General features: G+C 42.9%; 1 protein-coding gene across 2 annotated transcripts in view; it reads left to right on the top strand.

Moving 5' to 3' along the window:
- ADAM17 (ADAM metallopeptidase domain 17) overlaps nucleotides 1-26,871 on the top strand; it is a 111,213-nt gene that overhangs the window by 58,894 nt on the left and 25,448 nt on the right. For both annotated transcript variants that reach the window (XM_040348622.1, XM_040348623.1), the window contains exons 7-12: nucleotides 363-499; nucleotides 3,033-3,119; nucleotides 11,296-11,409; nucleotides 13,416-13,560; nucleotides 15,108-15,196; nucleotides 19,894-20,046. In XM_040348622.1, the coding sequence (XP_040204556.1) occupies nucleotides 363-499; nucleotides 3,033-3,119; nucleotides 11,296-11,409; nucleotides 13,416-13,560; nucleotides 15,108-15,196; nucleotides 19,894-20,046 (725 nt within the window). The remainder of the gene's footprint in view (nucleotides 1-362; nucleotides 500-3,032; nucleotides 3,120-11,295; nucleotides 11,410-13,415; nucleotides 13,561-15,107; nucleotides 15,197-19,893; nucleotides 20,047-26,871) is intronic.

The raw sequence follows: 26,871 nt of genomic DNA on the forward strand, positions 1-26,871 counted from the left end.
GAGTCAATCACTGTGTGAAAAATGTCCGTTCAATCTCAAAATGTATTATTGCATGTTATTTTCTACATAGATAAGAAAGGGGTGGTGTGAGGTGTAATGTTTAAACAAATCTGTGGAGTGAAACCATCAAAGTCACTGATCTGTGGAGAGAATGTATGAGCCATTTATTCTGGTTCTGTTCCGATCAGTGAAGTTGAGAGGTATTGCTATCATGGGTATTGTTCCTGTTTGGGGTTATAAGTGAGAACACACCCAGCAGCTACTAGTGTTGCTATGGGTTGCATGCAATTCTAACATTTGGATGAAAGGGTTGGCTAGTTTACTTGTTCTTATTTATTAGTAAATGATGTATTCTTTGATAGAACATTTCCATCGAGAGAAGAGACAGAGGGCAGGTCCTGATCCAAATAAGAACACTTGCAAAATGCTGGTAGTGGCTGATCATCGATTTTTCAGCTTCATGGGGCGGAATGAGGAGAGTACCACCATAAACTATCTGGTAAGAAAAAAAATTGAGAACTACTATGGTATCACTCAGGTGGAATGGAAGAGCTATGGCAATGGCTGTATTGAGTTTATATACAACACTATTGTGTTGTTTTTTTTGTCCTCAATATCCAAGTCTGGAGTGTTGATAAGTAGACAGATCTATTGCACAAACAAGGTAAGCGACTGGTGCCTACATTTAGGCAAGGAAATGGTAATAAAGTCTGAATGTATGGGCTTGAATACTTTTATATATCAGTTGAGCATAGGAAGATGAATCTTGTATTGAACAAATGTCCAGAAACGCTCTCATGTTGTATGTTCACCATCTCTGGGGTCCTGTCCACCACTTCCCTGAACTTCAGTCAAGAAGCACACTGATCACATGGCAGTGCCCCTGACCCCCTCTTCTGGACTTTATGTCCTATAATTCCAAATGCCGTTGCTTGTGCGTACCCCATCAGTTCTCCCTGGCTGTCTATGCATGTCGATTTAGGCAGCGTAGTAGCATTGGCTTTCTACCTGTGCCTGGAATGCAATGGAGCCACTGGGAAAATCAGGAACCTGGGGCAGTGATGTTTGGACCAGCTCAAATGAGAAGAAAGGTAAGGTTTTAATGGAACCGCAGCACACATGAAAAGTACTGAGGTAAGCTGCTGTAATTGATTTTAAAAGGGTTTAATAACACTTTGTCTAGATTGGGGTCTTTAACCACTTGCCTACTGTGCATGTACATACACCCCCTTCCTGCCCAGACGAAATTTTAGCTTCAGGCACTGCGTTGCTTTAACTGACAATTGCGCGGTCCTGCGACGTGGCTCCCAAACAAAATTGACGTCCTTTTTTCTCAACAAATAGAGCTTTCTTTTGGTGGTATTTGATCGTCTGTGCGGTTTTTATTTTTTGGGCTATAAACAAAAAGAGCGTACATTTTGAAAATAAAAACACAATATTTTTTACTTTTTGCTATAATAAATATCCCATTTTGTTTTTTTTTAATCTCAGTTTAGGCCGATATGTATTCTTCTACAAATTTTTGGTAAAAAAAAAAAATTAAACGTATAGTGACTGGTTTGCGCAAAAGTTATATTGCCTACAAAATAGGGGACATAATTATGATTTTTTAAAATTTTTATTTTTTACTAGGAATGGTGGCGATCTGCGATTTTTTTTTTTTTTTTTTCGGGACTGCGACATTTTAGCGGACACATCGGACACTTTTTTGACACATTTTTGGGACCATTTACATTTATACAGTGAACAGTGCTATAAATATGCATTGATTACTGTATAAATGTGACTGGCAGGGAAGGGGTTAACCACTAGGGGGCGGGGAAGCGGTTAAATGTGTAGCCTAGTGAGTGTTCTAACTGTAGGGGGGGGGAGGTGACCGATCTGTGTCCCTATGTACAAGAGACACAGCATCGGTCTCTTCTCCCTGACAGGACGTGGATCTCTGTGTTTACACACAGAGATCCACGTTCCTGCTCAGTTACTGGGCACGCGCATTGTGTTCCCAGTAACGCGGCGGGTGCGCGCACGCCCCCTAGCGGCCTTAAATGACAGGACGTCATATGAGGTCCTGTCAGAACAATGGAGTCTTCCGCCCGCCGTCATTTGAGGGCGTGCGGTTGACTAGTGGTTAAGGATAATACAGTTGCTGTAAAGGCTAGTTTACACTTGCTTCAAAACATGGCTTCGGGCAGGCTTTGTTTAAAGCTCTCTGAACACCAATCAAAGCTCCTGTTACTAAATAAAATGGTTAGCCTACAGTCCTGTTTTCACCTTGCTTTTGCTTGGTGCTTCGATGAGGCTTTGAAAGTGGCTTCGATGAGGTTGTGGTGGAGCTTCAATGGGGCTTTGATGAGCCTTTGGTGGGGTTTGGGTTGGGCTTTGTTGAGGCTTCAGTGGGGCTTCAAGCGAGCTTAGCCATAGACTTCTATGAAGGCTTTGAAGACGCTTTGAAACACCACAGAAGCTACATGGGGTATCATTTTTGAAGCAAAGCCAAAGCTAAGCAAAAGCAATGTGTAAACGGGACTGTAAGCTAAGCATTTTATTTAGTGACAGGAGCTTTGACTAGCGTTCAGAGAGCTTTAACAAAGCCTGCCCGAAGCCTTGTTTTGAAGCAAGTGTAAACTAGCCGTTCATGTGTGTTGAAGCCGAAGCAAGTGTAAATGAGCCCTAAAGGTGACTCTGTATACTTCCGTCCCCATTGATATTGTCTACAATGACACAGCTTGCCATACAAATTTTGTGCAGTGGCTACGCATGGATGCATCCATAATTTCATCTGTAAGAAACTTTCCCACGTTCTACTTGTACTTTTTTGTTAGCATTTGAAGAACTGAACTGATATGCAACCCTATAAGAGTATCTCCTTGGACATGACAATGCAGAGTGGAGAAACCATTTATTAAAGTTGCGATTTAATGACTTTAGCTGTCTTTCATTCAGCATTTGAATAACACTTAGAGTAGATTACACATGACTACCTCTTGATATAAATCTTTTAGAAATGGTGACTGAAACTTGATGTGTTTCAGATCGAGCTGATTGACCGAGTGGATGACATATACAGAAATACCTCGTGGGATGCCCAGTGGAAAGGATATGGAGTACAGATTGAACAGGTATAATTCTGCGTTCTTTTTTGTACCTAATGTATGTAGCATCTCTAGACATCATCATTAAGGAGAACCTATAAATTAAAATACATTTTGAATTGATTGGATATGCTATAAAATCAATCTGAGATGATGCTGACCTTAAAGTGTTTGTAAAGGCCGAAGGTTTTGTACCTTTGTGTATTCTATGCATGAAGGTAAAGTAACCTATTCTGTGTAGCGCCCCCCCTAATACTTACCTGAGCCTGATTTTCCTTCAGCGATGTGCATGAGAGCCTTGGCTCTCTGGGGACTTTCCTTCCTCATTGACTAAGACAGCAGAGAGAGCTATTGACTCCCACTGTTGTCAATCGAAGCCAGTGAGCCAATGAGAGGAGGCGGGGCCGATCCACGTCTTTGTGTGTCAATGTACACGCAGAGCCGTGACTCAGGAACCCCTATAGGAAGCTGCTTTCTCTGGGGGCACTTGGCAGGAGGAGAGAGGCCAGAAGGGTCGGCGGGGGAACCAGGCTTCAGGCATTGTTAAAGCAGATCTAAACTGTATCTGAGCACCACATACTTAAAATGCTATTTTGTTTATTTTCATTATTCAAAGAAAACTCACCAGTCCACCTATGGTGTCCATGCTTTATTTTGTTGAGAAATCACTTTGAAAAAACCCTCTAGCATTTCTAGCTGCGGCCATCTTTACTTTTAATTCCTACAATTATTATTATTATACAGGATTTATATAGCGCTAACAGTTATCGCAACAAAAATCCACCTGCCCTTAGCTCAGGCATGCAGGTAGGAGGGTGTGCCCATGAACACTCATGGGATGTATGACATCATTTTGACCAGAAACCAGTATGCAACTGTAAAAATGTTTACTTTAAAAAAAGAAATAAATAAAGGTTAGAACAATAACATATAACATTCCTTCCCATCTATTCACCAATGCCAGCAGCATAAGGCGCTCCATGCACACTGAAGCTGATAAAAGCTATTTAAAAACGTCGGTAGCTTTGCAGGGAGCCTTTCAACGTTTTTTAGCGTTTTTGCAATAGCTTTAATCAGCGTTTTTCAGTGTATTTTTTTTTTTATGGATAAAAAAACCGCTAAAGCGGTTTTTAGCATTTTTCTGCGTTTTGCAGCGTTTTTCCCCGCCAAAAAAACAGCACTTTGAACGCAAATTTCGGGCGTTCAGAAAAAAGCCAATAAGCTCCAAAGCTCATTAACACTAAAAAACGCCCAGGTGTGCATGGGCACATAGGCTAATATAGAGTTCAGTTTATGGGCTTTAAAAAAAACGCAAAACGCCAATAAACTGCAGTTTATCAGCTTCAGTGTGCATGGAGCCTAAGGATTAAAAACAGTTTATGAGAAATGAGAGCGTTTAGTTCCACTTTAAACCGTAGACAGTAATGTGGTTACTTTTATGACCATGATCTGCATGTTTCCAATAAGCAGCACAGTGGTTAGCACTTCTGCTTAGCAGCACTAGGGTCGTCACTTTCGAATCCCAACCACGGCGCTGTCTGTATGGAGTTTCCATGTTCTCCCTGTGCCATATGTGGGTTTCCTCCAGGTAGGTTATTTGGCTCCTGTCTAAATTGGCTTTAGTATAGGTATGAATGCTAGTAAGGGACTGATGTGAATGTTGCTAGTCCCTTGTGATGGCAAGTTCAATAGCAAAAAATAATTCTAGAGGGTGTAAAACAATTTTCATAGAATAAATAATAAAATGTTTAAAGTGACCCAGTGCTCATGTGCAAATGCGAAGTAGGTTCCACATTCATATATAAATGGTGATCGCATCACACATGACGTATCGTTGCAAATTTTGGAGTGAGCGCAATGATGTGCCATTCCACAGGCATAAGTAGGTGTAAAGTGTGACATGTGACTCAGTATAACATCATCTTTAATATTTTACCAAAATGGGGTATTGTATTTGGTCCGTGTGCACTAACATTCATTTAAGGCTCCATCCATTCTGGTTCTAGAAGCAAATGGTGTTTATCCTGTGTGTCCATGTACACTTTTTCTTTTTTTTTTTCTTTTTTTTTTTTACCACTTAAGCCCCGGACCAATATGCTGGCTGAAGACCCAAGGGTTTTTTACAGTTCGGGACTGCGTCGCTTTAACAGACAATTGCGCGGTCGTGCGACGTGGCTCCCAAACAAAATTGGCGTCCTTTTTTTCCCACAAATAGAGCTTTCTTTTAGTGGTATTTGATCACCTCTGCGGTTTTTATTTTTTGCGCTATAAACAAAAATAGAGCGAAAATTTTGAAAAAAATTCAATATTTTTTACTTTTTGCTGTAATAAATATCCCCCAAAAACATATATAAAAAAAAAATGTTCCTCAGTTTAGGCCGATACGTATTCTTCTACCTATTTTTTGGTAAAAAAAATCGCAATAATCGTTTATCGGTTGGTTTGCGCAAAATTTATAGCGTTTACAAAATAGGGGATAGTTTTTTTGCATTTTTATTTTTTTTATTTTTTTTACTAGTAATGGCGGCGATCAGCGATTTTTTTCGTGACTGCGACATTATGGCGGACACTTTGGACAATTTTGACACATTTTTGGGACCATTGTCATTTTCACAGCAAAAAATGCATTTAAATTGCATTCTTTATTGTGGAAATGACAGTTGCAGTTTGGGAGTTAAACACAGGGGGCGCTGTAACATTTAGGGATCACTGTGTATGTGTTTACTAGTGTAGGGGGGTGTGGCTGTAGGAATGACGTCATCGATCGAGTCTTCCCTATAAAGGGATCACCCGATCGATGCACCGCCACAGTGAAGCACGGGGAAGCCGTGTTTACATACGGCTCTCCCCGTTCTTCAGCTCCGGGGAGCGATCGCGACGGAGCGGCTATAAACAAATAACCGCGCCGTCGTCCCGGATCGCTCCCCGAGCGGACCCGACCTCCGCATGTACCAGGGGGGGTCCCGATCAGACCCCCCACCCACGTCTAGCAGAGGACGTACAGGTACGTGATTGTGCCTGTCCGTGCCATTCTGCCGACGTAAATGTACATGAGGAGGTCAGGAAGTGGTTTAGCTCTTCCTTTTTTTTTTTTTTTTTTCTTTTGCATTTTTGGGAGCGATCTTCCAGCAGAAAAACTGAAAGGTAACTATTGCCAATTGAGCTTGCAACAGCAGTACCCCTGTCAGAACAGAATAGCTCAGCAAGGGAGATTGCTGTACTAAATTCAGATAGTTAGTACAGCGGCTCCTCCTGAGCTCTTCAGTTTTTTTTTTTGTTCAGCCAGCTGGAGCCAACAAAAAAACTGTTGGTGTGTACCAGGGTTAAGGCCCGGTTCACACTGCAGCGCTGTGAATTTGTTTTGTTTTTTGTCCTTTTGTGAGGTGCAAATTTTCCTCGATTTTACTGCGAATTTTCAGGAGTTGGACATTCTGCGATCAATGTTCTAGCCAATAAAATCATAATGTAAAAACTTCCTGTTTTTTGTGGTGAGTAGTGTGGTGGAATTCGCACATATGTGAACCATCAATGCGATTCCAGAACGATTTACATTGATGTCTATGGAGATAAAATTTGCAACGCAACACAGTAAACTCGCACAAGACCCTTTTTTTTTTTATCGCATTCGTAGAGGAATCTGTATGTATGTATGTATGTATGTATGTATGTATGTATGTATGTGAACACAATAACTTTATGGATGACATGCAAATTTAAAATGGTTTTGACTCATCACATTCGGTATTAACTCTCATCAGTGTGAAGTTGTGAACCGGGCCTTACGGGGTTGTAAACCCTCATTTTTATTTTTTAAATAACAAACGTGTCATACTTCCCTTAACTCTGCAGTTCGTTTTGCACAGAGTGGCTCTGATCCTCCTCTTCTGGGGTCTCCGGCTGCGCTATCGGCTCCTCTCCCGCATAGGTAAGCCCCCTGGGAGAAGCTCTCTCCCTGGTGGTTACCATGTGGGCACGCTGCCGAGTCCGGCTTTTGCTTCCATAGATGCAGAATGCCCGACTCGGTCTGGCCCCCAACGGCTGTGTCATTGGACTTGATTGACAGCAGCGGGAGCCAATGTCTGCGCTGCTATCAATCTATTCAATCGAAAGCCTAGACAACGGGCAGAGGTAGAGCATGTCATGTCATGCCATAGGAACAAAAGGTCACAGGTGAGTAAAACAGGGGACTAGGGCGCCGGTCAGTGGCAGATGTTTTTTTTTCACCTTTATTTCAGGGGTGTCAAACTCAATTTCATTGTGGGCCGCATCAGCATTATGATTGCACTCAAAAGGGCCGGTTGTATTTGTAAGATTAGACGTAAGGGGAGGGGAGCGCATCCCCTTACATTATATGTCAAGAGCCACCCCACTGTCAGAAGTTGAGTCCCCCACCCTCCTTTACATCACAGTGCACCCCCCTTACCTTATGCTGCTGCTGGGAAGAAGATATGCATTGCTTGAAAGTAGAAAATAAGGGTCTGAAGGAGGACCAGAGGAAAGCTGGAACTCTCCTGCAGCTGCAGGAGAGGTGCGAGGGCCACATGAAATGGCCTGGAGGGCCGGATTCGGCCCGCAGGCCTTGTGTTTGACACCTGTGCCTTATGGGATGCATTAAGGTGAAAAAACTCGAGGGTATATAAGTGTATATTTTCCTGAAAATTTGCGCAAATATCAAAAAAATTGCAACACCCACCACTTTATTTTCCAGGGTCTTAAGCAATTTTCTAGCGTAAAAAGGAAGATTTAAAATGTTAAGGATGTGGGAAATGTCAGAATTGACCTGGTTTTGAAATAGTTAACAATAAAGTCATTCCTGCTCAGATTCTCTATGCACATTGACATAAACACTGTGTTTCCTTCATAGCAGAAACATGTGATAAAATTCCTGCAATGTACATTGATTGATTGCCCAGGGGGGATGTTTAATTTTCAACAAAAGTGGAGAGACTCTTTAAGCGGAATTGGGTGAAATGGCTGGCAGAAAGAAATGAGATGGAGAACAGGAGGCTGCAGCATAAGGTGACTGAGCGACACTTCTCAGAGGAAGCAGACACTGAGATGGAGGAGGAAGAGAGCAATCTGGCATATCCAGAGCCTTGAGATTTCCTAGAAGCAAAATAAGTGTGTATAAATGGGAGTATGTACCAGTCTTAGAACTACAAGTGGCATCAAGTGTCTGCTTACAAAGGATTGCAGGTTTCCTAAACAAATATCACTTACTAGTGTTACATTTTTCACGGTACTGCACTATTGCTTCTCCCACTACTGAATTCTTCATTACATTGCCCGTGTTAAAATAATTTGGTAAGTTTTTGGCAGCTATAAGCACACATGCCTGCAAAGTGTCTAAAAGTGGTTGTAAACCCTTATGCCGCGTACAGACGGCCGTTTTTTGTGATAGAAAAAAATGACGTTTTATGTGATGAAAAAAAACAACGTTTTTCAAACTTCATTTTCAGAAACTATGTAGCATACACACCATTGTTTTTTCCAAAAGCTCTAGCAAAGCGCAGTTACGTTCAGCACGTACGACGACACTCTGTTCCATTCAAACTCGCGTCCTAACTTGCTTCTGAGCATGCGCGGGTTTAAAAACGTCATTTTAAACGTCGTTTTAGCCTACACACGGTCATTTTTTATGACACAAAAAATGACGTTTTGAAAAACGACACAAAAAATTGAAGCATGCTTCAATTTTTTTTTTTGTCGTTTTTCACAAGACATAAAACGACGTTTTCCCCACACACGGTCATTTTAATTGACGTTTTTTTAAAAACGTCGTTTTTTTTTCATCACATAAGGTGATGGTGTGTACACGGCATTACAGGCCACTTAGACCTACAGGTAAGCCTAGATTAAGGCTTGCCTGTAGGTGCAAGAAATATCTCCTAAACCTACACGGTTTTGGAAATATTTCCAAAAGACATGCGCCGTAGACAACGGTGCACTGAGCGTGCCGTTACTATCGGCAATCATGCGGCGGCATGCGCAGGAGTGATGTCATCGCGGCTCTGGCCAATCAAAGCTCCGGAGCCGGAATACGAGGAAGACACTCGGGGAAAGATAGTGGCGATGGAGAGGAACGAGCACCGCTGCGGGGGCTTCGATCTCAGGTAAGTAATACATAATGAGCTAGTATGCTAGAGGGGTTTCTTCCTCTTTAAAGAATGGTGACTTTATGGCATATAGCAACTAGCTAGAGCAAGGGTGTCAAACTCCATTTCATTGTGGGCTACACCAGCATTATGATTGCCCACAAAAGGGCCGGTTGTATCTGTAAGATTAGATGTCCAGCGCATTCCCTCCCCTTACATTAGATGTCAAGAGCCACTTCGCCATCAGAAGTTGCGTCCCCCACTCTCCCTTACATCACAGTGCACCCCCTTTCTTTATGCTGCTGCTGGGAAGAAGCTGGATGCATTGCTTCAAAGCAGAAAGTACAGGGTCTGGAGGAGGAGGACTGGAGCTTTCCTGCAGCTGCAGAGGAGGTGAGAGGGCCACATGCAATGTCCTGGAGGGCTGGATTCGACCAGCTGGCCTTGTGTTTGACACCTGTGAGCTAGAGTCTCTTTTTCTCAATTCTAGGGGAGGTTACTAAGTGATGGATGAACTGACTGGCTGCTCTAGTGGTGCCATGCCTCCATGGTTCAGGGCTGTTTTGGCAGTAAGCGGGGACCTACTCAATATTAGGTGGGTGGTCAAAGTTATGGCTGATCAGTGTATAAACTGATCTTTCCTACTGAAAATGCAGCTCGCTTGGCTGTCCTTTTTGGTACATGACCTGGAACCAGCATTAAGATAAGGATGTTTTTTTTCTGAGTCTGTGATTCAGACGTTTTGAAGCCAGACAAATAGCATTTTCAGGTCAGCAATTGCAGCCTTGACATTTCTTTTTTACAGGTGTTCTTTGGACTGCTTTTAAAAACGAGTTGAAAAGTATTCTGCAAGGAAAACTACTATGACTGCTGTAGACTTTTGCGCATGTTGCAGATCAAAATCCCCTTTTTTGGTTGCCTTTTGGCAACTTATTTTTTGATTTGCTCAGCTAGTGTCACAAAACTGCCGATGTAAACGTTGCTATGGAAAGATTCATTCACACTAACATTAATTTAGTTTTAAACATTTCAAACTGGTGACCGAAGCAAATGGTGAGATCTCGGATCAAAGTGTTTATTTGGTGCATTTGAGAAAATGAGTTGTATGTGTGCATTACATGCGTTTCAATGCCAATGCTTCACAAACAAAAAAACAGCAGATTATATCCCGCACTTAAAAAACACTCATGAAAATCACTGGTTAAAAATACAAGCCTGGCCCATATCACTGAAATGCAGATCACCACTCACACACATAATAAAAATGGTTGTATAAATTGGAGCAGATGTGGGTGAGCGCTAAGAGCAATGTTTCCCGAGTTCTTTTCATTCCATAGATTTTCTTTCCCTGCCAAGGATTTTCTTTTTGATGGTGCCATGCATGTTTTTGGAATTCAAGCCTGTCACATTGACTTTTATGGGCGAGATCATACAATAAAGAAACCATCTTGGTGGATTACATTCTTTGATATGTTGGTGGTTATTTTTAATTCTAAGGCCCCGTACACACGACCGGATCGATCCGCTGGGATTGATCCGCAGATCAGTTCCAGCAGATAGATTCGGTGGTGTGTACGGCCTAGCGGACATTTTCAGGCGGATAAAAATCCAGCCGACGGATTCCCAGCGGATAAAAATTTCTTAGCATGCTAAGAAATCTATACGCTGGAATCCAGTCCAGCGGACTGATCCGGTCGTCTGTACAGACTCACCGTATCAGTCCAGCGGACTGATGCGGTCGTCTGTACAGACTCACCGGATCAGTCCGTCCGCTCCCATCCCTCGCATGCGTCGTAATGATTCGACGCATGCGTGGAAGTATTTACCTTCCAGGGTCGCGCACGTCGCCGCGTCATCGTCGCGGCGATGGCGCGGCCACGTCACCGCGGATGTATTCCGCGCGGATTTCGATCTGATGGTGTGTACAGCCATCAGATCCAAATCCGCCAGAGGATTTATCTGCTGGAAACGGTCCGGCGGACCGTTTCCAGCGGATATCCTCTCGTGTGTACAAGGCCTTAGACCAAGGTGTTTATATTATAGTGCAGTTAGAACAAAAATGTTACCGGTTCTAAACTTTACTTACTTTATATGACATTTGAATGCAGATCATTGTTCACAAGGAGCCAGAGAATGTGTCCAATTCCAAGATACACTACAACATGGCCAGAAATTATCCGAATGAGAACAAGGATGCCTGGGATGTAAAGCAGCTGCTGGAGGTGAGAGGGTGTGCGTGTTACACCAGCTGCTAATATCATTTTAGCAGACTTATTGCTGTTTACGTATTGCTTTAATTATTGGTGTTAATTTCATGGTCTGGTGATCTGATGACTGGTGGGTGGTAGTAATCAAGCATAAGAAAGAGGTGAAGGAAGCATAAATAGAGAGAATATGTGAACTAGAAGCAGGAAGATGCATGGATGGATTTTGGTTCTTTAGGTACAGCTTCCTCTCCAGCAAGGATATTGATGTCACCAAGTCCCATGAAACTAGAATCGGGCGCATGGTGCCTTAGCTCAAAGCTCAAGATGTCAAGTCCTGAGCTACTAGCCAGGCCTTTAAAAGTAAAGGCCCGTACACAGAATCAGATATTTCGACAACAATTGTCCGATGGACATGTTTTGTCGGACAATCCAACCATCTGTAGGCTCCATGGGACAATTGTTGTTGGAATTTCCGACAACAAATGTTGGATGGTCATGCTCTCAAATTGTCCGACAACAAATGTGTTCCGTCGGACTAAAATCCAAAGTACAAACACGCATGCCCTGAACCAATGCTAAACCTCAGACGACAATAGCAGAAGTTGCCCAAAGGGTGGCGGTAAAGAGCTGAAAAACCACGTGGTTTGGTGAAAGTTGGCTGAAAATGTTCTGCCGTCTGTATGCAGAACAAGTTCATGGACAACGCCCTTCGGACAAAAATCCACGGAAAAGTCAGATGAAGTCCGATCGTGTGTATGAGGCTTTACTTGCCATCAGTTGCCCCACTCAACCCCTACCCTGCCCCGCCCAAACCTTAATTCTGCCACTGAACACGCTCTCGTAAATTATCTTATGAATTGACACTGTTAAATGTTTTATGCAGAATTGAAGTGTTTGTTAACCCTTTAAAAAAACAAAACAAAAAAAGATCCTGGCCCCTTAAAGCTTGTTATACATTACAGTGCTTGTGCTGTCTAATTTGGCCCCTTGTATAACCTAAAATACTTTTGCTGATCCTGCCTGGTTCTTTTTTTAAGGGTCAACGTTTGTCACCATTCCACGAGCGGGTGCAATTTTGAAGCATGACATGTTTGGTATCCATTTACTCGGCGTAAAATTATCTTTCACAATATAAAAAAAATGGGTTAACTTTTTAATGTTGTCTTATTATTTAATTTGAAATAGAGTATTTTTCCAAAAAATTGCGATTTGTAAGACCGCTGCGCAAATACAGTGTGACGTAAAGTATTGCAACGACCGCTATTTTATTCTCTAGGGTGTTAGAAAAACATATACCTATAATGTTTGGGGGTTTGAATTTATTTTCTAGCGAAAAATAGGCTTGGTCCTTAAGTGGTTAAATATAGCATTAAAAAAATAAATGAAGACCGTTGAATGCAGAGAGACTTACATCGGAGCACAGGACAGAGGAGTGGAAGCTACCAAAGTTAACTTTTCCTATTAACAAACTGGTGATTGGTTGCGAGGCAGTCCAAGCAACCAATCACCAGCTTGTTAATAAGAAAAGTAAACTTTGGCAGCTCCAGCCCAAATTCACCCCCGCCCACCTCATCTAGTTCTTTGCCTCCCGCTGTATGCCAGGCCCTGCTAAGAGAATGAAGGGCGGATGCTAGAAGGAGAATCGGCTCCCGTTCAATCCCCCCGCCGGCAACATCGGCCCCCTACCTCCAATGTGGCTCCACACTCACCCTCGGCTTGGGAATTTTGAGGGCTCCCATAAATGATGGCACACTGCGTGTATTTAGGTTTTGTGCTGCCCTAGGCCTGACTAAACTCGTGCACCCCCTAATTTAAATGTGACCCACCCCTTCATGTCAAGGCCACACCCCTTGCTGTTTAAGACCCGCCCTTTCCTTACTCTATCCAAAATGGGGGGGAAAAGTGTTCCTCATATTCTACTTTGGGCACAGAATTCTGATACATTTTATGGAGAGGACTAAGAAGAACCATAAAGTCTGTGATTCAATATAATCATCACTTTTTTTTTTTCTCTTCTACAGCAGTTCAGCTATGATATATCAGAAAAGGCATCTGGTGTCTGTCTGGCCCATCTCTTCACCTATCAGGACTTTGACATGGGGACTCTAGGATTGGCTTACGTAGGATCCCACAAGCCAAACACCCATGGAGGGATCTGCCCCAAAGGTTGGTCTTTTGTTTAATATCTTAGCGCCCATGCACACTGAACGCTTGCTTTGCCTGTAGAAGTAGCTAATATTATCCTATGTCTCCATGCACATTAAGACATTTAGAGACACATTTTAAATTTAGCGTTTAGAGGCAGAAAAAAAAACATTTCTGTTTTGTTTTTTTGAGAGCAGTTTTCTGGCAGGAAAAAAACACTAAATGCTCAGAAATGCCTGTCCAAAAACGCTCTATATGAGCATTTTATTCTGCCACAAGAACTGGTGTTTTTAATCCCAGTGTGCTTGGAACCCTATATGTGTTCTGGAAACCCATTAAGGCTAGGTGTAGGCAATGCTTTAAATGGCATCTGCATCAGGGTGCGCTTGTACGTTTTGCTGAGCGATGTGCAAAAGATCTGAACAGTATACAGTTTTGTTAAAGTGGAAGTAAACCCATCTATTTGATAGTTTAAAAAAACAGTTAACATTCCCGGCATGCCGGAAATGCTAGATGTCACATTTGCTTGTGCTCTCAACTAAACTGTCAAACCATCCAATGGCTGGTTTCATAAATGATCACATGTGCAGCATCGTGGCAGTTGCAGATTAAACAGAGGCCAAGATGGCAGCTTCCTTGGCTGAAAACAATAGGAGGGTTTACTTCCACTTTAAGTTATTCCAATGGAGGCTGTGGCTACCTGCACCTTCCTTAAAGGGGTTGTAAACCCTTGTGTTTTTTTTTTATCTTAATGCATCCTATGCATTGAGGTGAAACAACACCTGGCAGTCACCGGCCCCCCAGCCCACTGAGCCACAAATTTTCCCTCTCTGCAAGGGGTCACGGCTCTCGGTTGGATAGATTGATAGCGGCAAAGCCATTGGCTCCTGCTGCTGTCAATCAAATCCAATCAATGATTGGGGGTGGGGGGGTGGGGGCCGAGTCATACATTCATCGGCTATGGACGTTGAATGCTGGACTCTGGAATGTGCCCGCAAGGTAACTACCCCCCCGGGAGATCGCTTCTCTCAAGGGGTTATCTGATGCTGGGAGTAGCCACGAGAGCCGCCAAGGGACCCCAGAAGTTGTGTTCGGGGGCCAGTCTGTGCAAAACAAACAAACGTCATACATGTTTTTTTTTTTTTTTTTTTTTATATATATATATATAATTGAAGCTTTACAATTGCTTTAAGGCCGACCATAGACGTGCAAACGATTCTGTGGGTTAGCCCCTCTGTGCCTTCATTTATTTTCAGAGTTTAAGGGTAGTAGTAGTAGATTTACTAATTATAGACAAAGCTGTCATTGGGAGTGTTATTTGGCATATTGTGTATCTTTTGAATATCTTGTGCCTTGTCTTTGCCCTATTTATTGACTCTAGGTGTCTGTGTTGTCAGTTCACTTTTACTGTGCAGTTCCTATTCCTCATTCTTTGGTGTCACTGTAATGTCACAGGAGATTTTGTTTTCATGGTTTCAGTCTGAGTGACTTCTGTTTTTCCATTATTCTGAAATGTCACATTTGACATGACTTCATCTCTCTCTCTCTCTCTCTCTCTCTCCTGACAGCTTATAAAAGTGAATCATCACAGAAGCCTGTTTATTTAAACACCGGTTTAACGAGTACAAAAAATTATGGGAAAACCATTCTAACAAAGGTATGCACAGAAGGCCTGTACTTCCTTTTATTGTAGAGGACCTGATTTATTTTTTATTTTCTGTGTGATTCCTAACAATGACGTATTTAATTATCTGCAAAATTTTGAAAGACTGTCAGTTGGAAGTACTCCCTTGTAACACGAGAGGAGTAATTTACTCTTTGCTCTTACAGGTCTCATCTGTATCGCCATCTAATGTTTAAAATATGGTATTGCAGTGCTGTCTTAAAACAACTACTGGTTTGTGGTTCCTACCACCGGCACTTGTGACACCAGTCAGACAGAACGTAGGGAGATGTTTCTTCTATTCCTGTTTTGTCTAGTGGAGCAGAAACCTCCCAAATGGGCTACTAGGCATTTGACAGATGTTCTAACCCTTCCTCCCTCTATTCATACTAATTCTAAGGTGGTTTGAGTTTAGCTTTAATGTCTTTTTAATATTGAATATCAACAAAAAAAGTGACTTTACCAGGCTAATAAGTGATTAAAAAGTGAAAAGAGATATGTTGGTATATTGCTGCCAATAAAGATGAATTTTCACTTGTCTGTAAATTCCATATCTTGGAGTGCAGTACAGGACACAGGCAAAGTATTCCTAGACCTTGGGTTATATGCTTGTGCTTTTCAGGTGATTGGGCACTGGCAAAGCTTTCTAGAACATGCCCACTGGGTGCCTCCCCAATAACCCTAAATCACTTCGGGAGTCCCATTATTTTTTTTCGTGCCTAAAGTTATGGACCTTTACTCCCTTGAAGAGAAATCACCCTTAGCTTGACTAGTCCTATTTTATCTTTTGACTCTTAAACTCAGGCCTTCTAATTTCACAAATAGAAGCAGTGCATCCTGAAATGGTGCAACCACTGTAAAACCTTGGGAGCTGTACCTGGACCCCACACTGTAAGAACAGCCTGTAATGTTGCTTCAGGCACTGGATCCTGTATGGGCGTTCACCTTGGTACTTGGTGCAACACTTGTAGGCGACCGCAGGGTGCCATAGTAGGTCCAGGGCCACGGTCCATTGCTGTGGAACCCAGACCCTGAAGACCCCTTAGGGGGTATGCCCACCATGATAAGCAAATCCTGGACTTTGTTGAATTGTAGCTCTACATAAATATAATCTAGGCTATAAGAAGATTGTCAAGGCCCTTAAACTGAGCTGCAGGACGATGGCCAAGATCATACAGCGGTTTAACAGGACAGGTTCCACTCAGAACAGGCCTCGCCATGGTCGACCAAAGACGTTGAGTGCACCTGCTCAACGTCATAGGACTCTGCACCTGCTCAGCGTCATGGGAAATAGACGTATGAGTGCTGTCAGCATTGCTGCAGAGGTTGAAGGGGTGGGGGGGGGGGGCAGCCTGTCGGTGCTCAGACCATACGCTGCACACTGCATCAAATTGGTCTGCGTGACTGTCATCCCAGGAGGAAGCCTCTTCTAAAGATAATACACAAGAAAGCCTGCAAACTGTTTGCCGAAGACAAGCAGACTAAGGCACTGGGGAGCTAAACGTCATTGAGGGAACACTGAATGCCAGCATGTACTGTGACATACTGAAGCTGAGCATGATCCCCACCCCTTCAGAGACTGGTCCGCAGGGCAGTATTCCAACATAACGACCCCAAACATGCCTCCAAGATGACCACTGCCTTGCTAAAGAAGCTGAGGGTAAAGGTGATGGACTGGCTAAGCATGTCTCCAGACCTAAAGCCTATTGAGCATCTGTGGGGCATCCTCAAACAGAGGGTGGAGGAGTGCAAGGTCTCTGACATCCACCAGCTCAGTGATGTCGTCATGGAGGAGTGGAAGAGGACTCCAGTGGCAACCTGTGAAGCTCTGGTGAACTCCATGCCCAAGAGGGTTAAGGCAGTGCTGAAAATAATGGTGGCCACACAAAATATTGACACGTTGGGCCCAATTTGGACATTTTCACTTAGGGGTGTACTCACTTTTGTTGCCAGTGGTTTAGATATTAATGGCTGTGTGCTGAGTTAATTTGACAGCAAATGGACACTGTTATACAAGCTGCACACTCACTACTTTACATTGTAGCAAAGTGTCATTTCTTCAGTGTTGTCACATGAAAAGATATAATAAAATATCTACAAAAATGTGAGGGGTGTACTCACTTTTGTGAGGTACTGTGTGTGTGTGTGTGTGTGTGTGTGTGTATTTATGTGTATATTAGGGCCGAAACAACTAATCGATTAATCGACAACTAATTGATTATGAAATTAATCGATTACTATTTTCATAATCGATTAATCGGCCAGTAACATAATGGGGTTAAAAAAACTAAAATGAGCCCTTTATAGTACAAAAAGAGCAAATAATCTATAAATATTACTTTCACTGTTCCACAGTAAAAAAAATGAACCCCTTACAGTAGAGATTATTTCCTTTTTTTATACTATAACTGGTTGCCGACCGCCGCATGTATATGTACGTGCACAGAATGGCACGTACAGGCATATGGGCGTACATGTACGTCCCCGCCTTTCCGCGGGTCGGGGGTCCGATTAGGACCCCCCCCCCCCTTGTAACATGCGGCGGTCGGAAATCCACGGGGAGCGATCCGGGACGAGGGCGCGGCTATTCGTCTCTAGCCGCCCCCTCGCGATCGCTCCCCAGAGCTGAGGAACGGGAGAGCCGTATGTAAACACGGCTTCCCCGTGCTTCACTGTGGCGGCTGCATCGATCGAGTCATCCCTTTTATAGGGAGACTCGATCGATGACGTCAGACCTACAGCCACACCCCCCTACAGTTGTAAACACATACTAGGTGAACCCTAACTCCTTCAGCGCCCCCTGTGGTTAACTCCCAAACTGCAACTGTCATTTTCACAATAAAGAATGCAATTTAAATGCATTTTTTGCTGTGAAAATGACAATGGTCCCAAAAATGTGTCAAAATTGTCCGAAGTGTCCGCCATAATGTCGCAGTCATGAAAAAAATCGCTGATCGCCGCCATTAGTAGTAAAAAAAAAAAAAAATAATAAAAATATCCCCTATTTTGTAAACGCTATAAATTTTGCGCAAACCAATCGATAAACGCTTATTGCAATTTTTTTTACCAAAAATATGTAGAAGAATACGTATCGGCCTAAACTGAGGAAAAATTTTTTTTTAGATATGTTTTTGGGGGATATTTATTACAGCAAAAAGTAAAAAATATTGAATTTTTTCAAAATTGTCGCTCTATTTTTGTTTATAGCGCAAAAAATAAAAACCGCAGAGGTGATCAAATACCACCAAAAGAAAGCTCTATTTGTGGGGAAAAAAGGACGCCAATTTTGTTTGGGAGCCATGTCGCACGACCGCGCAATTGTCTGTTAAAGCGACGCAGTGCCGAATCGCAAAACCTGGCTTGGGCATTTAGCTGCCTAAAGGTTCGGGGCTTAACCGGTTAAAGGGCTCATTTTAGTTAAAGGGTCACTAAAGGAATATTTTTTTTTTTTAGCTGAAATGACTGTTTACAGGGTATAGAGACATAAAAGTTAACTGATTCATTTTAAAAATGATTACAAATAGATAAAAATCAATCCTATAATGTGCCTGTAGGTTAGTTTCACTTTTAAACTAGAACTAGAGAGACACACAGAACAAAAACAAACAAATCCAGGGAAGTTTTTTGTTTTTAAAATGAATCTGATTGGTTCTGTTAAGTTTTAGACACACAGTAATGACAGCTTAGACCACCGTGGAAAGCTCCCAGTACTGTGGTTATAAGGAAACCGACAACCAGGAAGTGTGGAGATCAGAGCAGAATTACAGCAACATCAAAGCAAAAATGAACAATAAGGACATGAAACCAGTACTGCAGTAAGGTAAAGGAAGCTATTTAGCTAAAAAAAAAATTCCTTTAGTGATCCTTTAAGTTATTAAACATCTTAGGCTTGGTTCACACCAATGCGTTTTTTTGCAGAAACGCACTACAGTTTATTTACTATGGTTTCCTATGGGACGCGTTCCCTATGCTTTTTTCAGCTGCTGCGTATTTTGAAAGGGTCAGGGACTTTTTTCAACGCAAAACAGTTTTTTTTGGTTCAATATTCTTCAATGGAGAAGCTGCAGAAAAGCATGTAATGCATTTTTGCAGCAATTTGTGTTTTTTAAAAGCAAACTGCATAGGTTTATACTGAGCCTTATACTGGCCACACGGAATGATTTTTGGATGAGAATATTCATACTAAAAATCTTTGTACATTCGCTGAATGAAAGAATGTTGTGTGAAATTTCCACTTGCTTTTAACATTCAGTTTTAAAATGAATGTAATTTCTGAACGAAAACCACATCCACTGCCTGAAAATTCCTTTTGACCAAGAAGTTTTCGATTTCTAAAAAAGATATCTGATATTTACCAGATTCACCCTCTAATAGTATATACAGTATATCTCTTCTGTCTGTTATTCTCAGAGTGGATTAGAGATTTTGCTCCCTAATCATATAGTTGGTTATTTTATATTTACAGGGAAGCTACTCAGGGAGCGTGCACTTGTGAGGGTGCAGCTTATAACCCAGGGTCTATGAATACTTTGCCTGTGTCCTGTACTGCACTATTAGATATTGAATTTACAGGTAGATTACATTTTATTGGCTGCAGTATTTGACTCAAACTATGAAAAATCACAGGTGTTCTTTAACTTGGACTCTGCATTTGTCTTTTTTGTGGTCTAACTTGTGTAATTTCCGGACAGGAAGCTGACCTGGTGACTACTCATGAGTTGGGCCATAACTTCGGGTCTGAACACGATCCAGACAGCATGGAGCTGTGTGCACCCAGTGAGGATCGAGGTGGGAAATATGTGATGTACCCTATAGCTGTGAGTGGAGACCACCAGAACAATAAGGTACACTGCACTGTTTTATGCAGCTTTTGTTTTTTGTTAATGTAGCTATGTGCAATAATATTCATTATCGCCTACGCTATGTCCAACTATTCTACAGAGTTTTAGCAAATGATTGTTCCTTTTCTGTGACATTAGAAAAGTACAGTGCTTAAAGCTGCTGCCCTTCTCATACAACATTACACATAATGGGATATGTGCATTTTGGATGGTTTGAAAATGTTTTGTCAGAAGGCATCTTATGTGGATGAACCCATGAAGGCTGGCTTAGGAAGCCTTATGCCGCGTACACACGGTCGTTTTTCGGCATGAAAAAAAAAAGGCATTTTTCATCATGGAAATAAAACGAAGTTTTTCCAACTTCATCATTAAAAACGATGTTGCCCACACACCATTGTTTTAGAAAAATGATGAACAAAGCGTGGTGACGTACAGCACGTATGACGGCACTCTAAAGGGGAAGTTCTCTTCGCCTTTGGGCTGCTTTCAGCTGACTCCTTGTTAGCAAAAGATGATTCACGCTTTTCTGTCTGTTACAGCGTGATGAATGTGCTTACTCCATTATGAATGGTAGTTTTACCTGAACAAGCGCTCCCGTCTCATAACTTGCTTCTGGGCATGCGCGGGTTTAAAACGTTGTTTTTGCCCACACACGATAATTTTTTACAACACGAAAAATGGCATTTCAGAAGCCGAAAAACGATGTGAAGCCCACACACGATCATTTTAAATGACGTTTTAAAAAACGTCGTTTTTTTTTAATGCCGAAAAATGATTGTGTGTACCCGGCATTAGGGAAGGCCCAAAAATGTGGGGTCAGTAGTTTATCTTCCGGATGGCCAATAAGAACTTTAGAGTCAATAGGAAAGAGTTGGAGTCAATAGCTAGGCAATGTCGGAGCTTCTCAACCAGCCTCCTCATGTCTCCCATAAGAATAGAAGTTGGATAAATTGTGTTTTTGTCCTGTGCCTTGAGGGGCACAGGTTATACTGCCATGTACAGGAAGATTGGACACTGGTAAACTACCAGCATGCCCCCATTTTTCCTAGTGTCCTGGAAGGATGGTCTTCTTTAATTCTGCTGTGGTCAGATTAACCTATTTTTTGCTAGTACATTTTTTTTGTTCTTCTTGACATTACAGCTAAATCCTGTCTCTTCAATGGCAGCTATTCGACATGGTCGTCCTTAACCTAACTTCTTACCATGTCCAGACCCTGCTTAACTGAATGTTGCAGGGCTAGGCTGATGATGACCTTTGGGAGCTAGGTTCCATGTAGGGCACTGAGTGTTTTCCAGGTCCAGAGCCACTGGCATTGTCTCAGTGCTTGCCCTATCTCTGAAGACCTACTTAGTGAGTCTTGGTTAAAACATACTTGGTGAGGCTCTGAGAGCCAGTCAGGCCAAGCACTGGGAGCCTACCCCATTGAGGTAGGTCCTCTGTGTGACCAAGTGCTGATTTCATCCACTGGGTAGAGTGTCACACATGCATACTCTGAGCTCTCTGCAAGACTATATACATTTTACCCAGGGCTTTTTTCTCAAAGAATAGTCACAGCAACTCAACCATGCCCTCCCCTGCCAAACAGCATTAACAGTGTGGCCCAATTGCACAGTGGGAGGATAATAAAGGTAAATACCAGAAGTGCAGTATGTGCAGAGTTCCGGCGTGCCCTTTGCACAAAGTGTAGTGGTCAGGGGTGTGCTTTGTACCAAGTGCAGGGTTTATGGTGCGCTATATACAGAGTGCTGTTTTAGGTGTGCCCTACAGTGGGGAAAATAATTATTTGATCCCCTTCAGATTTTGTAAGTTTGCCCACTTGCAAAGAAATGAAGGGTCTATAATTGTTATTGTAGGTGTATTTTAAGTGATAGAGACAGAATATCAACACGTGATACAAATGTTTTATAAATTGAGTTGCAGTTTAGTGAGTAAAATATTTGATCCCCAAGCAAAACATGACTTGGTACTTGGTGGAGAAACCCTTGTTGGCAAGCACAGAGGTAGGACATTTCTTGTAGTTGGCTACCAGGTTTGCACACATCTCAGGAGGGGTTTTGGTCAACTTCTTTACAGATCTTCTCTAAATCCTTAGGGTTTCTTGGCTGTTGCTTTGCCACTGGAAGTTTTAGCTCCCTCCATAAATTTTCTGTAGACTTAAGGTCTAGGTGTAGGTTTTTTTTTTCTTAGGGTTACAACAACTTTAAGCTTTATTGGGTGTGGTTGCATCCTCTGTACTTTTGGCTGAGGTTTTTACCACAGTCATTCTAGACTTTATGGACCAACTCACCCAGTTATATGCTGACTCTGACCGCAGAGGCCACGAGCACGCTCTTAGACCTTCTGCAGATTCTATATCTGATTTGCCTATGGTTTTAACTTCCTCTGAGCTATCACCCTTAAATATAAGGATGAGCTCCAGCGTGTTCGCATAGAACACGTGCAGAGCCCACCAGGAAGTCTGCACGGCGCTGCGATAATCACAGCCTGGGAGACATTGTCCCGATGCTCGGCTGCAGAGATCAGGAAATGTCTCCCTGGCTGTGATTAGCGCAGCGCCGTGCAGACTTCCTGGTGGGCTCTGCACGTGTACAATGCGAACACGCTGGAGCTCATCCTTGCTTAGATACTTCGATTTTGAGCCACTCCAGTCTCTCACAAATGACCTTACACCTAAGGAGTTGCAGGCTTCCACTACTGCGCCTAAATTAAGGGAAACCGTTTTGAGCTCTTATTGATGCAGTGTGCACCACTCCGAAACTAGAGGTTCAGCCTGTTGCTTTCACCAGTGCTATTTTCAGTCTTGGGCCTTTAAAACTCCTAAGTCCACAAAGACATGCTTTGCACACACTTTTCCAACTTTCTCTATGGAGATTGAAACCATCTTCAACTGTTTGTACCCTATGTGCTTTTAGGCCCCTTACCGGTCTGGCACAGAAATGGTCTATTCCCACTCTGGATCTGGCAATGTCCTCCGCCTTAACAAGGCCCTTAGTAGAAGACATGTTTGTTTTTAAAGTGGTTCTAAAGTTCAGGTAATAAATGTTTTACCACTTGCTGTGCTTCTACCCCCCCCCCCTTCCCCCCCAAACACTTTATAGAGTCCTGTATTGATTCAGTGCTGTGCTTAGCTACATCTATTCTCTCCCTGCTCTCACAGGCTTTACTGGAAGCAGTGGGAGTCATTGGCCCCTGCTACTGTCAGTCAAACCCTGTGAGGATGGAGTGGGGGCAGGGCCAAGTTGTGCTGTGTGTGTCTATAGACTCTCACAGCCCAGCTCAGAAGCATGCCTGCATGCGTGCCCCCCCCCCCCCATAGCACACAACTTGCTATGGAGGCATGCACAGAAGATAAGGAGTACCCCAGAAGAGGAGAGGCCAACTTGTGCAGGTAAGTATACACATTTTTATTATTTTTATTTAAAAAATGCCTTTACAAGCACCTTTTAGGGATCAATTGATAAACAGTTGGTAGCTCTTTCTAGAGCTCTCCAACGCTGGCTGGACCTGATGTGGCTGTAGCTTTAGGCCCCTTTCACATTGAGGAGTTTTTCAGGCGGTACAGCGCTAAAAATAGCGCTGCTATCCCGCCTGAAAAACTCCTTTACTGCAGACTCAATGTGAAAGCCAGAGGGCTTTCACACTGAGGCGATGCACTGGCGGGAGATAAAAAAATCTCCTGTCAGCAGCATCTTTGGAGCGGTGAGAGGAGCGGCATGTATACCGCTCCTTCACATTGAAAACAATGGGAAACCGCGGCAATACCGCCCGCAATGCGCCTCTATAGAGGCGCATTGCCGGCGGTATTAACCCTTTGCGGGCGGTATTAACCCTTTATCGGCCGCAAGCGGGGGTTAGCACCGCTAGCGGCCGAATCCCGCGGCAATCCCGGCGGTATAGCGCCACTATTTTTAGCGGTGTTATACCGCCACCGCAGCTCCTGCCTCAGTCTGAAAGGGGCCTTAAACTTCAGCTGTGACAGTCTGCTGGAAATCTCTTGTCTTATCTCTTGCATGTGTGTCATGTCGGTACACATGCATAAGGTAATTTGGTTAAAATGCTAGAAAGGAAAGACCTTTGTGCAAGAAGCACTTAATCTGCATGGCAGTCAAGGACTATCTTCAAACTGGCTCTTTATAAAATCACCAAGGGTGTTACTAGGAGCACCCATCTTCCTCAGTGGTAAGCGTGATAAAAGCCTAACTAATTGTAATGTCCCTCTCTCGCTGTTAAGTAATGTTCCCTTTGCTTCTCCACTCGCTTGACTTTCTCATCAGGACCCCAGTCTGCCCAAATCTGGTACTCAGTCTGCTAAATCCTCAGACAAGTCTTTTTTCTGCTTGATGGCACACTCCCACTTTCCATTTGCAGATGCTTGGACAACTTGCATCACTTGGGTTTAGGAAGTGGGTGTCCTTGGGTTTCAAAGTGAAGTTTCTCTCTTCCAACTTCCTGCTCCTTCCTTCACTACACAGATTAGCAGATCTCTATTGATCCCTTTTGGGTCTTCTGGATGAGGGTGTCATTGCCCCACTTCCTGTGGCAGAATAGTTTTAGGGGTTTTACTCCAATTTGTTTACAATTCTTAGAGCCCAAGTGGGCAGATGCTTTGGATCTCGTAGCTGTGGATGTCTTAATTTGAGCTGGAAAATGCTTCCTGGATTCCACCAAACCAGTCAGCACTTTCCTTCCCCAGGGAGACCTCCTGGCTTCTGAGGATATCAAGGTTTGCATACCCGTATGTCCCCATCTGTGCAGCACATTGTTTCCTCTATTTTTCTGTGGGGTTGTTATGCTACCAATTTTTAGGCCCTGCTCTTCAGCCTCTGGGATGCACTTTGGGTATTCCCCATTTTTCTAGCCTGAGTATTACGCCCGCCTACACACGATCATTTTTCGGGTTGTAAAAAACAACGTTTTTCAGGCTCTAGAAAAAACAACTTTTTTTTTCAACTTGATCATTAAAACGGTCTTGCCTACACACCATCGTGGAAAAAAAAATGCTCTAGCAAAGCGCGGTGACCTACAACATGTACGACGGCACTATAAAGGGGAAGTTCCATTCGGATGATGCCACCCTTTGGGCTGCTTTAGCTGATTTTGTGTTAGTAAAAGACGATTCACGCTTTTCTGTCTGTTACAGCGTGATGAATGTGCTTACTCCATTATGAACGGTAATTTTATCAGAACGAGCGATCCCGTCTCATAACTTGCTTCTGAGCATGCGTGGATTTTTCACGTCGTTCAAGCCCACACACAACCATTTTTTACATCCCGAAAAACGACAACGTTAAAAACGTTGTAAAAAAATAGAGCATGTTCGGAAAAAAAATTGCATGTTTTTCAGAACCCGAAAACTGCTCTGAAGTCCACACACGATCGTTTTTAATGACATTAAATTTATTTTTTATTTTTTAGAACCCGAAAAACGGTCCTGTGTACTCTGCTGTAGCCCTGCTGTGCTCTCATGGCATCCCCATTTTGGGATATTAGAATGACCTCCTGTCCAGGGCTTGTTTGGATAACGTGGCCTTGACTTTCCAGGTATTACAGCAATTTGGGTGGGTTTTGAACCTTCAGGAATCGTTACTGGAACAGGCTCGTTTAGCGTATTGGGGGTCTAGTCCTTTACACAGCTTGGGTGAACCTTTAGACTTTCTGGTTTTAGATTTAAGCTCTCCTGTCCAGCAAGCCCCCGACTATCCGCATTTGCATGAGTGTCCAGGGGCTTGAATTTAGCCTGCTTTGGAGCAGTTCCATTTGTTAAGTATTCTGCCTTTTTTCTATCCTTTTTCAGAGTTGGCATCTCACTCCTTGATTCAGGCCTTTGTACAGGGGGTCTCCCTGTGGGATCTGAATTTGGTTCTTTTGCTTCAGAAATCGCTGTTTGAAGCTATCAGAGACATTCTTCTCTCTACTCTTATCCACAGAGTGAAATTCCTTGTAGCCATCACCTCTCTAATGCGAGTGTCTAAACTGGTAGCTTTATCCTGGAAAGGACCCTTTATGGTTTTGCATAGCTAAAATAGGGTGTTCAGGCCCCCCTTTTTATGAGAAACTGCTGTCACCATCAAGAAACCCACCTTGAGAAATTCAGTGTAGCCATCCTTCGAGTTAATGTATGACAAAGTGGCTGCATAGAGATTACAGGAAATCAGCAGTATTTTGATGCAACAAAAAGGGGGAAAAGATGAAAGCAAATATTTAATTAACTAAATATGACAATTATTTGATACACAGTGCTAAATCATTGTTGCTCAAAAAGGAAAAGTAATTTGGACACTCTTGTTCATGTATATTTCTCACCCACTCGAGCTTTATCAACACTTTTTTTTTCTCTCTTCCTTTGCTTTATTTCTTTAGGTTTTGTAAGAAATGTATTCCACATTTTTGCATTACAGCTCCTCCATTAAATGTATTCTCAAGTTCTCCTATTTTACTGGTGGGTGACAGTTAAAGGGGTTGTAAACATAATTTAAAAAAACAAACCTGTCTATACTTACCTTCTCTGTGCAATGGTTTTGCACAGAGCAGGCCCGATCCTCTTCTTCTGGGGTCCACCGCTGGCGCTCCAGGCCCCTCCCCTTCATTGGGTGCCCCCACATAAAGCCACTTTCCATGGGTGCTTTCAAGTCCCGCTGCTGCGTCCATTGATATGGAACGGCAGAACTCGGCCCCGCCTCCCGCTCCCATGTCACAGCTTTTAACTTCTAGTTATCTATTTATCACAGGTGTTTTATATAGCTCCGACATATTACACACCGCTTTACATATATTGTAACTTCTAGTCTGTATTTCTTGGAGAGCGGTAGAGACATGCATACAATGAA

Source organism: Rana temporaria, chromosome 4 (assembly GCF_905171775.1).
Source record: "Rana temporaria chromosome 4, aRanTem1.1, whole genome shotgun sequence".
Classification (NCBI taxonomy): Eukaryota; Metazoa; Chordata; class Amphibia; order Anura; family Ranidae; genus Rana; species Rana temporaria.